General features: G+C 56.6%; 1 protein-coding gene across 1 annotated transcript; it reads right to left on the reverse strand.

The window, feature by feature from the left end:
* Nucleotides 1–1,060: 1,060 nt before the first annotated feature.
* Nucleotides 1,061–14,014, reverse strand: MEX3A (mex-3 RNA binding family member A). Its single transcript, XM_058860530.1, has 2 exons — nucleotides 13,546–14,014; nucleotides 1,061–2,175 (listed from the first exon to the last, which is right to left on the reverse strand). Exons 1-2 carry the CDS (start codon nucleotides 14,012–14,014, stop codon nucleotides 1,070–1,072), a joined length of 1,575 nt encoding a protein of 524 aa, XP_058716513.1. The 3' UTR covers nucleotides 1,061–1,069.
* Between the last annotated feature and the right edge of the window lie 203 nt (nucleotides 14,015–14,217).

The raw sequence follows: 14,217 nt of genomic DNA on the forward strand, positions 1-14,217 counted from the left end.
AGCTGGCATCACTTGGAGAAAAGAATGAAGAGTGACCTACAGAAACGTGGAAGTCGATGCACTCCCCCCATAGATGGGAACTCGGGACTGCTTTGGAAATACCCTGTTAGTGACTCCTGATTGGACTGATGAACAAATCCCTGCTTGGATAAGGAAAAAAGAACAAAGTTCCAGACTCCACGGTGGCTCAGAATAACAAAATAAATGCTCGTCGCCTGATGTGATCCCAATAGGTTCTTCTAAACCTTCTTCAGTTTCACTGGCGTCATTTTTATTTCTTCACCTTCTCTTTTTGATTTTCTTTTTTTTTGTGTTTTTTGTTTGGTTTTTTTTAGAAAAAAAGGAAAACAATAAAAGTTCTTTAGCTGTGAATTTTTTGTTTAAATCTTTGAGGTAATACAGTTGTGCCCTCGTTCTAACAGGTTCCCAGAGGTTGATGGTTTCTTTCTCGTTCTTCTAAATCCCTGTCATCCGTTTTCCTTTCTTTCTGTTGTTTCTTTCTGAGCTCTCAGTTGGGCCGACAACCCTGGGGGGAGGAGACTGGGGGCTTCAGGCCAAGACAAAGGTTGAAGGTGGCTGGAGAAAGGCTGGCAGGGCCCTCCCTGCATCCCTGCTCCCTCCCCGGTCGATCCAGGTGGCCTGGCTTGGTCATCGCCAAGAAGTCCCAATCTCACCACCAAAAAAAACTGAACTAAACCGCTTTGCTTGTGAGATCCGAGTGTGCGTTCTGAGTACTTGGTTTACAAAAGACATTGCAGGCTGGAGCATTGTTCGCCCTTCAAAATTTCTGGCTTTGCTATTCATTTTAATTTTATTATTCACTTATTTTTTTTTTAAAAAATAACATACATTGCTTGTAAAATAATTTCTTTTTTTGTCTTCTTCTTCTTCTTCTTTAAATTAATTTATTCTTTCATTCATTTTTTTGTTCTTCAGATGTCATTATTATTATTATTATTATTATTATTATTATTATTTATCATTATTATTATCATCATCATTTTTCTCTCGTGGATCCCTCCCCACTGTCCCTTCCTACCCCAACCCCCCAACGCCCTGCTCTGTCTCTTTAGGAAAATATTCTAATGGCCTGAGTGGCTGCAGCGTGGCAAACGGGGCACTCGGGATCAGTCCTCTCGCAGATCCTCACGGCACACTCCATGCAGAAGAGGTTGTGGCCACACGGCACCAGCGCGGCCGTGACCTCGCTCTCAAAGCACACCATGCACTCACGGCTGCTGGTGACGGAGGTCCGGGCGGCGGCGGGCGTTCCCAGCTTAGAAAACCCCTGGAGTGGCTCCCCCTGCGACCGCCTGGGCAGCCCAGAGAGGCTGGGCTCTGGGATGGAGGAGGACGGGGAGCGGTGGGAGTTGGGATGGATGGTGCCGGTGCTGCTGGAGCGCTGCTGCTTGGAGAAGAGCACTGAGACAGGGTTGGTGTTCTCCTGCCCAGCCCACATCGGGGCCCCTGACTCTGGCACCCCGTAGTACAGATCCTGCTTGTTCACACCGTAGTTGGGGAAGAGGTAACCGTAATTGAAGTCGTTTTGGTCGTTCAGCCGGGGGGTCTCATAGACGGGGTCAACAGAGCAGTCGCCGATGCAGCCCAGGCTGTTCTGCCGGAAGGTGGAGAGGGGCTTGCAGCCCGGCGCCGGCGTGTGGACCCGCCAAGCCTCTGAGTAGCGGTTCTCCATGCCGGAGTCAGGGCTGCTGGAGAGGAAGTCATTCTCGTTGTTGTACTCCAGAATCTTGCCTGTCCTCACTGCAATGTGTGTCTCAATCTCCTCCCGGGCACGCTCCACGTTGCCCGGTGCACCGGTGATCTCGAAGACGGGGTCCCGGTCTCGGCTTGGCGTGATGATGTAGGTGTTGGTCTGCTGCTGGATCCGCTTGATGGTGGCTCCCTTGGGGCCCACCACCAGCCCCACCACGCGGTAGGGCACGCGCACCCGGATGGTGACCTGCCCCGGCAGGGTGGGCGCGCTGCCGAAGGTGGTGCCCGCCTTGTTGCGGGAGGCCCTGATCATGGAGAAGTGCTCGGCTGCCGAGATGATCTCCCGCCGGGCCATGGCCACGTCCTCCCGCCGCCCCGTCACCATGAAGACCGGCTCTTCACCCCGCACCGGGGTCTTGATGTAGGTGTTGGTCTTTGCCCGCAGGGCTTTGATCTTGCAGCCTTGGGAAGAGAGAGAAGAAGGCACGGCAGTTAATGAGGCTGTCCCACCGCTCCCCGTTCTGCAGGACACTGGGCTGAGGGCCATAATCTCCTGTGCCACCTGGAGCCACCGCGCACAACACGGAACAAGGGAAGGGCCCAATCTCCCAAACCCTGAGGGAGGTCTACCCACACCACTCCCAGAGACTGCCTCCCTCAGGAGAGCCGTGCTCCCTCATACCCCAAAATGGGGGTCACCCTTTTGTGTGCTGCACCCCACCACACCACCCCCCCCCAACTGTGTCCCCTCAGCAGTCATCTCCAAGATCTCCCTTCCACACACCCCAACACCAGAGCAATGGGGGATGCACTCCCAGGTGTCAGCGATGTCTGTGACGAGGCCCGTCCCCAGAGCCCCAGGGTGACCCCCCCAGAGACAACGGTCATCATCTTTGGGCTCTGGGGACAGGGCTTATGCATGGGGCAGCTTGGAGGTCACAGGAGAACAGGGTCCCACAGCCTGGATGGCCGATGTAGAACCCCTTGGCCACCCTGTGCCAGCTTCCAAGGGCAGTCGCCTGCCACGACTCCAGAGAGCCAGAGGATTTTGGTACTACTGAGGAGGTTTTGGGGTGAATGCGGTGAACTTCAGGGGGACAAGCTTGGAGGGGAGTTGCAAAGACACAGCAGTTTGGGCCTCCCCACTGCAGATATGGCAGGACTGCTAACACCAGCAGAGCTGGATGGCCAGGGGTAGCAGGAGGCTGGGATTTGCTTTGGGGCTGGAACAGCAAGAAATGGGGCAGGTGTGAGCACCACAGTAGGCTGTGCAAAGACTCCTGCTGCAGGTTCTCAGACCCTCTGCCAAAACACTGGCCAAATGGTGCTTTTGTGTACCAGCATCCATGTCCCAGAGCGCATTGAGCTTATTCCCCAACTCCTAGAACCCACCAAGCCCACTCCCCAGCTCCTCACATCTCAGAAAACAGCCTTCTGCTTCCCCAAAAAGGGCAAAAGACTTTCCAGTGTGTTTTGGCTTCCAAGTGATCTTTTGGAGGGTCTTGATCCAGCTGTTTGGCTTAAGGTGACACCTTCAATGACACCAGGATGCCATCAAGCAACTAAGTGTTTTTACAGATGTGCCACAGTTCTCTAAACTACTCCTGGACCCCTCCTTGCTGCTGTCCTGCCCCTCAGACCCCTCTCTGGGAAAGCTTCACTTGCCACCCCAAGGCATTTCTGAAGCCTGGCACCGAGCTCCCGTGCAGGCTGGGGGTTCCTCAGCAGGAGGTATGCTCTGAGCTCAGATCTCAAATAAAAGTTAAAACCTGTGATTCTCCAGTGCAGATGAAGTAAGGTGAGCACTTTGCTGTGGTTTCTTGTGGTTTCTTGGGTGTCTGATTTGGGTGGCAGGCAGAACCAGAGGATGAGGACACAGCATTGGGACCTCTGTGAGATCCCCCAGCATCTCCTACCCCACTTTCCCTCCCCAGAAAAGACCTTCTCCTGTACTTCCTCTGTCTACCTGGCACCAGCAGGTTTTCCTCCACACACTCCACTGACATCACACTTCAACACATGAGGACCTGCAAACGATGCCTCTGCAACCACAAAATGCAGATTCCTGAGCTCCTGGGCTGGAACATCATTATTTATACAGACCCTAATAAATAACAGCATTTCCCAGGCTGGGAGCTCAGGGCTGCCACTCATCCACAGCTCCTCTCACGAGACACAGGCTGGTGACATCAGGGTGTTCCCTGGAATGAAGCGGTCCCACCACCCCGCATCACTGGCAAGAATTGAAGCCCGCACCTGTGGCGAGGGAAAGAGCCTCGTGCCACCACAGCTGACAGGAACGACTCCCCGGGCTGGCAGGCGCCGCAGCAGCCGCTGCATCCAGCAGTGCCCAGCGTGGAGCACGCTCAGCCCAGCCAGCTGCGCTCGGCACGGCACCGGGCATGGCACCAGGCACGGCACCGGGCACGGCACCGGGAACAGCACCAGGCACGGCACCGGGCACAGCACCGGGCACGGCACCGGGCACGGCACCGGGCACAGCACCGGGAACAGCACCGGGCACGGCACCGGGCACGGCGCCAGGCACGGCACCGGGCACGGCACCGGGCACGGCACCGGGCACGGCACCGGGAACAGCACCAGGCACGGCACCGGGCACGGCACCGGGAACAGCACCAGGCACGGCACCGGGCACGGCACCGGGCACGGCACCGGGAACAGCACCGGGAACAGCACCAGGCACGGCACCAGGCACGGCACCGGGCACGGCACCAGGCACGGCACCGGGCACAGCACCGGGAATGGCACAGGGCACAGCACCGGGCACAGCACTGGGCACGGCACAGGGCACGGCACAGGGCACAGCACCGGGCACAGCACCGGGCACAGCACTGGGCACAGCACCAGGCACGGCACCGGGCAGGGCACCGGGCACAGCACCGGGCACGGCACAGGGCACAGCACCGGGCACGGCACCGGGCACGGCACCAGGCACGGCACAGGGCACGGCACCAGGCACGGCACCGGGCACAGCACCAGGCACAGCACTGGGCACAGCACCGGGCACAGCACTGGGCACAGCACCGGGCATGGCACCGGGCACAGCACCGGGCACGGCACAGGGCACGGCACCGGGCACGGCACTGGGCACGGCACAGGGCACGGCACCGGGCACAGCACCGGGCACAGCATCAGGCACGGCACAGGGCACAGCACCGGGCACGGCACCGGGCACGGCCCTGGCCAGGCAGGCAGCCATGGCCCCCGGCACAGCCGAGAACCCACCACCCCTTGGGGGTCCTGGCAGCAGTGTGGGACACGTGCTGGTAAATCAGAACTTCACTGTCGACTCAAGGTGTGACTCCTCAGAGTTACTTCAGCTCCCAGAGCCTCATTTCCCATTTCTGGAGCAAGAATAGCTGTCTCCTGCCTTGTGCTCCCACAAAATTTCCTCTTAACGCTCCACATCGTAGCGCTGCTGCACTAAACCCATCTCTGAAACAGGAATTCCATGTTCCAGGGGAATGGAAATGCCAGATCTGGCACAAAGAAGGATCTGGGAAAATCCCCAAATCCAAACCAAATCCACCCCCTGCCAAATCCAGTGCAGCTCATGGGTTACCCCCCAGATTTCGCACCATGAGGTACATTTGTGATGTTCTGGTGAGTAAAGTTTCCAAAGAGATCATGTGGACCAATGGTCACCCAGTGGTGTGCTATTTGTTCCCAGGAAATTCAAAGGACAGGACCTCATGGAGCTAGGCACAACTCAACTGTAGGATAAACCCACACAGGCAAAATCCATAATAAAGGTTCATCCCCAGGAGAGCTGGATAAAACCGTGAGAGGTCACCTATACCCTCTGGCACCCCTGGGCAGGGTGGGCTGCCCCTGGACCACCACTGGCAGACATTTCCCTGCCCCACTCCTGTGCCGCTCACTCCAAAGAGGGAGATTCCATCTTAGGAAGATTAACCGAGATGCCTCCATTTCCCCAGGGATATCACCAGAGCATCACATGGAAAGACAGGGGTGTTCACAGCAAGCATCAAGCTGAAAATGCCTCCCCGTGCATCACCCCGGGCTGCAGGAGCTCCGTCGGATTCTGCAGTGACCCGCGCTCTGCCTCTGGAGCGCAAGGCTCGCTCTCCTGCGCGGAAAAGACCTCAGGCAGGCGTGTGGCAATGCTGGGATTGGGCTCCACGCTGCTCTGAGCTGTGGGACAATGACGGCGTGTGGGGGAGAGGGATCTGAGCCCGGCACAACAGGAAACAATCACGGAGCCGACAGGGAGGGTCAGGCAGGCAGAGCGGTGACAAAGAACGGGGGCTCCGTGCTGGGGACAGATGGAGGGGAACAGTGACAAGAAATACACATGAAGGAGGACAAATGTAGGCACGTTACACGAGCTGGAGCAGTGGGAGGGAGTTAGGGATGGAGCAAAGGTGATGGAAATTGAGGGAAAGGCACACCCTGATCCCTCGAAGGGAGGAGGAGAATGAGGTGTGTGGAGGCAAAGCCAAGACACCCCAAAATGGCAAAAGAAAGATGGGCAAGGAGAGAGCACGGCAAGAGAGAGGGGAAGGAGAATCTGGAACGGACAAAAGGACGCGTGGTGCAGTCGGTGGTGTGAGAAGGGGGGGAGGAGGGAGGGTCTCTGTGCGGGCCTGCAGACAGGAAAGCCAGCTTTGTGGAGACAGACAGATGGGGATCCTGTGCTTAAAAACAGGAGAAAATCACCTCCTAGGAAATTAGACCAACTCCAGCAGCCCAGTGGGCTCAGTGGCCCCAATCTCCAGAAGCTCTAAACTGGCACAGACAATGGCCAAACCATCAGCAGCCCAAACCCAGAGAATTCCACAACTTCCAGGGGTGCTGCCCTGGTTTACATCAGCTAAAACCAGGCTGGGCTTAAACACGATTTACTCAGTGCCAAGGCTCTGGGCCCATCTCAGCCCCATCCCTGACTTTGCTTTGCACACTAAAAAGGGGCTGAGCCTCCTTTGAGGTCACCCTGCTTCTGATGGAGGACAGCTGGATCAGGATGTGGCCTGTGACATCCCAGCCAGATGGGCAGCACACCCCGATGTGCTCATTCCAAATAAAATTTGTCCTGCATGGGGTGTTTCTTTGACACTTTCTCTTCATGCATAACTGAAACTTGAAAACACCATGCAACAAAGCATTTTACTCGGGGGATTACTCAAAGGGGAGGGAAGTGGAAGGGAGGGAATTGCCTAGCATGTGGTGTCAAAATGAAGCTAAGGGAAGAAAAGGACCCGTGAAAGCTGTACAAATACATAACTTGGTGTATGTTCTCCTCGTTATGGCAGCGCACAGACATCAGTGTGTCGATCCCTGGCAGACCCCTGCCACTTAGATTTTTATATTAAACAGAGAATTAAGCCCTTTCTCACTGTGTTTCCACAGCCTACCTTCTATTATCCTGGTTTTTGTCAATAATGCAGATTCCAAAGCATTTCATGAAGGAGGCTGTAAGCCCAGTTCCTCCTCTCACCCTTTTTTCTCTTGAATTTCACTGATTACCAATTGACTCAAAGTAAACGTGTTAGCAAATTACCTGAGTACATCACAAACATTCCCAGGACCAAACCCTGGAGGAGCGGAGAACCTCTGGTGCCCAGACCAGTCAGCTAACTGGAATTAATCCACAGAGCAGCCATCTCTGGCTGAAAACATATAAATAAATTGAGACTAGACATTGCCAAGATGGGTGGCAGGGGTCAGAGGGAGATCTGGATGCACAGCCACCTCCTCGTCTCTGCCTACCCCTGCATCAGTGCAATGAATCCATCAGAATTAACAGAAAAGGCTCTAGGAGCTTGGTTCAACTCTCCAGCAAAGGCAGCTGGCTCACAAGGGACACGAGGGTGCTGGATGCATCTGATCTAACTGTTGTTTCCTTGGCATGAACCCATCCCAAATGTTCTCACTCTGAGCAGCCCCAAACCAACGTGTTTCCACGGGACCCCAGCAGGGCTTACACTGAGGCTCCCAGCAGGCAGAGGATGGATCAGTGCATGGAATGGATGTGCCGAGCACACCACCACGGTAACAATGCCATCAGGACAGTGCCATGGCACACACAGTCGTGCCTGTGGAGCAGATCCCTCAAGGAATTTCACTTTGGTGTAAATTCAGAGTTAGATCTGCTAATGACCTTCTCCTCCATGCTGCCACAAGGCCAGATCCTGCACAGGTATATTCTGCTACTGATGCAGTCTAGAGACTCCCACCTGGCACCAACTGGCACCTCCAGCCCAGAAGCATGACCCTGACCCTGGAAGCAACAGCAGAGCTGTACCAGCCACAGCAAAGAGCTCCAGAGCCAACCCCGAGGTGGATCTTTTTGTTTCATTGACTGTGTTGTGGTTTTATTTTGGAAAACACACCCCACAAATCACTCCAGGTTGTTTTCATCAGATACAAAATAACCTCTACAGACAAAAGATTTTTAGCACTCTCCTCATTTATCCCAAGGCACCGTTACACTGCACTGATACAAATTACACCTGTAAATACCCCACGCAGTCCGTTCTGGCTGTGCTAGTGGGGTGCAAGAGGGTCTAAGGACAAATTAGGACTTGGTCTTTTTTTCTATTGTAGTCATAAAATTGAAGAGGATCATAAAATTAACAATTCTCAGCTACCTCGGGTAAGGTGGGGCATTCTTTTCCCTGTTAACATGAAAGCCTTGCTGAAAGACAAGCACACAAAGAACCTCACAAATAAACCCTCCTGACGGCCTGTGGGGTAAGGTTTTGCTGCATTGGAAACCTGATGAAAGTGGTGTCAAAAAACACAAATGCACACAAAAGGACCACAACCAACCAAATCTCTTTGCACCAAGAGGGTTTATTGTCCTGATGATGCAAGTTGTGTTTACCAGAAGGGGAAAAACACCACCCAACATACCATGTCAGGAAAATCGGCAACTGCCTCGTTCCAGCGCAGCGATTTTACGCTTTTCCACATTGTGATGAAAGTTGTTTATGAAAAAAAAAGAAAGAAAAGGGGGGAAAAAAGCCCACCGAAACACCACCAGAAAGAGCCCCAGCGCCACAGACAATCAGCGCCTTGTGCAAGGGAGGAAAGTTGGGAAGGGGAAGCCCCCAGCCCCGGCAGCGCTGCATGGCGTGCGGTGGGTGTGCCCGCACGGAGCGATCCTGCCGCGGCCGCCCAGCCGCGCTGGGGCCGAGCCGGAGCCGGGCAGCGCCGGGGGAAGCGGGGCATGGCGAGGGGGACGCGGGGAGGGGGCTGCCAGACAAAGGCGGGGGCCCCCACCCAATGACAGCACGCTTTCCCACTGCCCTAGATTCCGGGAGGCTGCGCTGCGGTTCACTCGGTCAGCGCGGCATCCAGCCGCCCGATCCCAGGCGCGGGGGAGCGTGTGCGCCTCCCGAGAAAATTCCCTTTGTCTCTCTCCCAGACCCATTTTCTCCTCCCACCTCCAGCTCAAACGGCACAAAGTCGATCCCGTTCCGCACTTTTCCCTTGTGTAAATTCAGACCGATTCTCATTAACACTTTAGAACAACCCGACGCCGGCTGCAATATCTCTCTCCTTTAAGGCCCATCCCGAGCTGCCAGAGCAGCGTACCGAGGTTGTCTTCAGACCCCACCAGATCGGGTGGCTCTCGCTCCAAGGTTTCAGTGAAGCAAAGAGACAAGAAGATCTGCCCCCCTTGCTGCTCCTCGGCTGCTGTACATACATCCACCTCCACTGGGTGGGTGGGGGAGCTGCCATCATCAGACTTCCTCAATGGAAAAGGCTTCCTTGGACTATTTTTAAATACAGAAAGCATTGGAGCATGTTTGGAGCTACACAAAGAGCCCGATCACCTGGGTTCAGTGGGGCCCCTTGTTATTTGACTGCACCTTGCCAAGAAAGGGCAATTTATGTTAAGATCCTCTCTCACATAATCTCATTCCTGGTGACAACAGGCTGGGAGATGCTGCATCAAAGGGTGTCTGTGAGCCCAGGTGACAATGGATGCTATTGCTGTGATGAGACCAAGAACCCTTAGAAGGACCAAAAATCCTCAGAGCACAAAAACCCTTACAGGGAAAGTCTCATCTGGGAGTGGACGCAGCACGAAGCCAAACCAACCCCACACCTTCTCCTGACACCTGCACATACCAGACACACAAGGAACCAGCACCATGTCTCCCTAACCACAACATCTGGCCTTAAATGTGCCCTGTGGCCTCTTCCCTGGCTCCACTGACAGCAGCCCAGTTTGTCTGTGGGAGGGGGCAGAAAAGTTGGATACAAATCTTGATCTGGCTGATCCACACCCACCTCGGGTCGCTTCTAGGGAAGAACCCAGACACTGCAGTGACTGAGGATTTCTGCCCCTTTCTAATTTCACAGTCTGCACAACCAAAACACGATGCCCTTCAGACGCTCTCCACTCTTCCCAGCACCTCTCCCATCTCAGTCCACATCCCTCGATGTCCCACCATCTCCTCAAAAACCTACTGCAAACCCCTCCAGTGCTTTGTCTTTCCAGTTTCATCAGCATGGCTGTGAGAGAGCCAGCACAGTCATGGACAGGCTATTGCAGCAGGACACCCACAATGAGAGCTGACAGGAGGAATACAAGAGCCACCAAGCACCCTGATGTGCCACACAGGCCTGGACTGGCTCCAGAACCAGGGAGCACTGTCTGTGCCATGGCACATGCCAGGAGGTTCGGTCACCCGGCTCAGCACAGCTGGAGTTCACACACATGCCAGGGGAAGGGGGGATGACCTGCAGGAGCCCTGACTCAGGCAGAGACTCACCCCTCACCCTCACAGCAACAGGAGGACAGGCATGGAGGTCATGGCTCCATCTCCAGCCAGGGAAGGGGTGCCGCTACCAACCATGGCCAGGGGTCATAGCACCAGTCAAAGGGATTCTTGTGACTTCATCCCCTCATTCTTCCTTTTACAGTTTCCTGTCCTCGTTTGCAAAGCAGCCCTTAGCACATCCCACCAGCCACCCAGCTCTTTGCCATGGATCCTGGGGCACCAAGTGCTGGAGCCTGTCTGGCCAGTTCCCACCAATCCCCCTTTCCACAGCCCAGCACCTCATCCCAGCCAGTCCCCCATCCCAGCTGGCTCGTGGCCGCGCTGCTGGAGACGCGCTGCTCAAATTCAGCGCACAAACCAGCCCCAGCACAAACCCGAGCAGGGTTTCCAGCAGGCGATTGGCTCCGCAAGGGCACGTTCACAGCTCCTGGGGAAAGCAGGAGCTGCCAAGCCCAGGTTGAGCTCCTGCAGCATCTCTTGCTTGGAGTGGAGCCACCCCCTCTGCCACAATTACACCTCTTCACAAACCACCCTTACAGACATTCCAATAAAAATACATTGGGCTTGAGCCTTACTTATACTTAAGTGCCTTTTCACTCCTTTGGCAAAATGAGAGGCTGCCTGATGGCAGGTGGAATTCCCGTGGCCAAGTGTGTGCACTAGGGTCCCTATGCCCAGATCCAGGCCTCTCATATCCATGCCTGCCTGTGAGGAACAATTTCATAAATGGTTGATATTATAAAATCACCTGAAGGGACAGTGTGTTTCTTCAGAAAATAGTAAATAGAAGAAAAAGCTAAACCCTGTGACCAAGTAAAACAGTGAAATAATTTTTATTTCATTATTACTTTTTTCCCCCCTCTCTTTTTCAGGATGTTCATCACTCTGTTCACAGGAACCCATAAAATAATTGTCTTCCTAGAAAACCATCTGCCACAGGAGCAGTACTACCAAGGGGTGACAATCTGCAGTTTCTGGGATTCCTGGTCAGACATCCATGAGAGTCCAGGATTCGATCCCCCTGGGAGCCCCACACCCAGCTCCAGACCCTCTTAATCTAGCCTTCTACACAAAAACAAGGCACAGGAGACAGTGAAGACATTCCTACAGGCCTTTAGAAACAAGTGTGGGCCATGATCTCTGCTGGAGTGAAGAGCTGTAGCTACAGGGACTGTGCTGAAGGAATCCCCAGTCCGGGATCCATCCTGCCCATCTCCCCCATGGGGCACAGGCCACACCATCTGCCCCACCAGCCAAAGGAGCACAGCCACAGCCGCATCCCCACAGCTCCAGCACACTGACATTTCAGTTTCCCAGATGAGGGAAAATCCTCACATGCACAAAAAATGGTGGAAAAAATCCAGATCTCCACGTTCCTCTCCATCGCTCTGGACACAACAGGCACGTGCTGCGTTCTGAACACATCGGAACACACCCCCTTCTCAGGAGTCTGGGGCAGCAGTGAGATCCTGGAAGAAAACAGCCCTGGCACGCTTCCCCTCTGTTCTGCCAGCCGAATCTCCTGTCCCAACTTTATTAAACAAAGGGGGCCTGATTCTCTACAGCCTCACACCCACCAGTGCAGAGTTGGTGCTGAGCCCGTGTCTGCCCGCGCTCCACTCCCGGCAATGTAAAGGCAGCACAGGGAGGATTGGGATCACGGCCAGTGGGATCTCCTGGGCCAAACCTTCACCCCTTTCCTGCCCATCTCCCCGGGTCCCCAGTCAGGGGCTCCCATCCCAGTGTGGACGCCAGAGCACGAGCTGTTCCCTCGGCTGCTACGCCCCAAGTTTTGGGGAGGTCAGCACTCCCCGGACTCCTGCCCATTCTCCATCCCGGCGTGGGAACCGGACCCCTGCTCCACGGGTGGGAACAAGCGGAGCCTCCGCAGGCCCCATTGTTCCAGCCGCACGCCCTAGCGTCAGAGATGCCCAGCAAGGAGCCATTTGTGTCCCTCTCCCCGTGGCTTCCCCTCGCCCACCTCAGCCCTTCTCGGGGCACTGGGGGTCATCACCTCCCGGGTCCCACCACAAACCCCCTGCTCAGGGGCCTTCGATCCCAGCCCACAGGGGAGCATCTGCCCATGGAGCCGCAGGCTCTGCCCATCGCACTTCCAGAGCGTCAAGTTACTTGTTCAGAGAAAGAAAGAAAGAAAAAAAAGCCCAACGCTTAGCCGCACTATTATTATTTTTTTTCCTCTGTAGCGACACAAAACTTCTCTCGGCAGCGTCGTGCCCCGGCTCCTGCAGTGCCCACGGGCGGCGCGGGGCCCCGCACCGCACACCCGGGAGTGGTAGGGGTGGGCGAGGGGTGACTTAAGAGTGGGTGTGGTATGGATATATATATTTATATATATTTATATATATATATATATATATATATATGTAATTTTTTTTAAAGCCCTCCTCCATTCCACCTCGCTCAGAACGGAGCCGTGAGGAGAACAAAAGCATCACTGTGGCGGCGCGCGGGCAGAGGCTGCGGGGGGCCCACGCGGGACGGCGGGTCCCGCTCCACGGTCCCCTCGCTCCACGGTTCCCCCGCTCCAGGGGAGGCGGGAGGAGCTCCGCTCCCAGCCGCTCACCGGCCGCTCGGACCGAGCCCGGCACCACCACACCCCCTTCGCCCGGCCAACAAAGGGGGACTCCGAAGCGCGGGGCCGGGCTCAGCCTGCACCCCCCGCCCTTCCCCCGCCCTATTCCCAGTTTTTTTTATTCTTAAGGAGAGCGCGGTGGAGATCGGCTCCTTAGCAGACCCGGGTAGCGGCGCTCGGGGCTCTCCGGTGCCGGCAGCCGGACAAGCCCCCGCAGCATTCCCACAGAGCCCCCATCCCACCCTTCCCAAAAACCCCCCGTGCCGGGAGCGCAGCCGCCCGCCCACAGCTCGGCAGCCCTGGGCTTTGTCCCCGGCGGGGCCGAGCGGCCCCGGCCCCGAACAATGGGCGGGAGGGAGCGGCGGGGGCGGTGGCGGGGCCCCCCGGCGGCGGGGGAGTGTCCCGGGGCCAGCGACCGGCGACACCGGGGGGGATCGGGGGTACCGGGGGCCCGGCGCTCACCTTGCCGTCCCACGATCTCGGCCACGTGCTCGGAGCTGGGCACCGGGACGCACTCGGTGGTGTTGGAGCTGCTCTTGAGCCGCAGCTCGGCCTCCTTGTAGAGCGCGCACAACTTGGGCTCCGCCGCCCCGGCGCTGGGCGCCGCCGAGCCCTTCGGGGCCGCCGGGGGCGGCGGCGGCGGCGGCGGCGGCGGCTGCTGCGGCGGTGGCGGCGGCGGCGGGGGCTGCTGTGGCGGCGGCGGCGGCGGGTTATTGTTGTTGTTGTTGCTGTCCTCCACCAGCACCACGGCCGAGGAGGAGGAGGAGGAGGAAGGCTCGCCTAGCCCCAGCAGGCAGAGCTGGTCCAGGGCGAGCTGCAGCGCCCGGTCATCCTCAAGCAGCGCTCTGTCTTTGCCGCTCCCACCGAAACAGCCTAAATCGCCGAAACCCCCGTTCCTTTCCATTATCCCTGGGACTACCAGGCTAGGCATGGCTAACAAAGGCTTGGGAGGGGGCTGGGGGCTGGGGGGGGGGGGGGCGAGAGGAGGGGAGGGGGGGGACACAAAGAGCTCGGGAGGGAGAAGGGAAAAAAAAAGGCAGAGGGAGAGAACGAGAGAGAGAAAAGGACCCTCCGCCCCCCGCCCCCCGCCTGGCCAAGCCCCTTTCCCGTGTAACCCGAGCCCCGCGCCCGCCG

Source organism: Poecile atricapillus, chromosome 33 (genome assembly GCF_030490865.1).
Source record: "Poecile atricapillus isolate bPoeAtr1 chromosome 33, bPoeAtr1.hap1, whole genome shotgun sequence".
In the NCBI taxonomy this organism is placed as follows: domain Eukaryota; kingdom Metazoa; phylum Chordata; class Aves; order Passeriformes; family Paridae; genus Poecile; species Poecile atricapillus.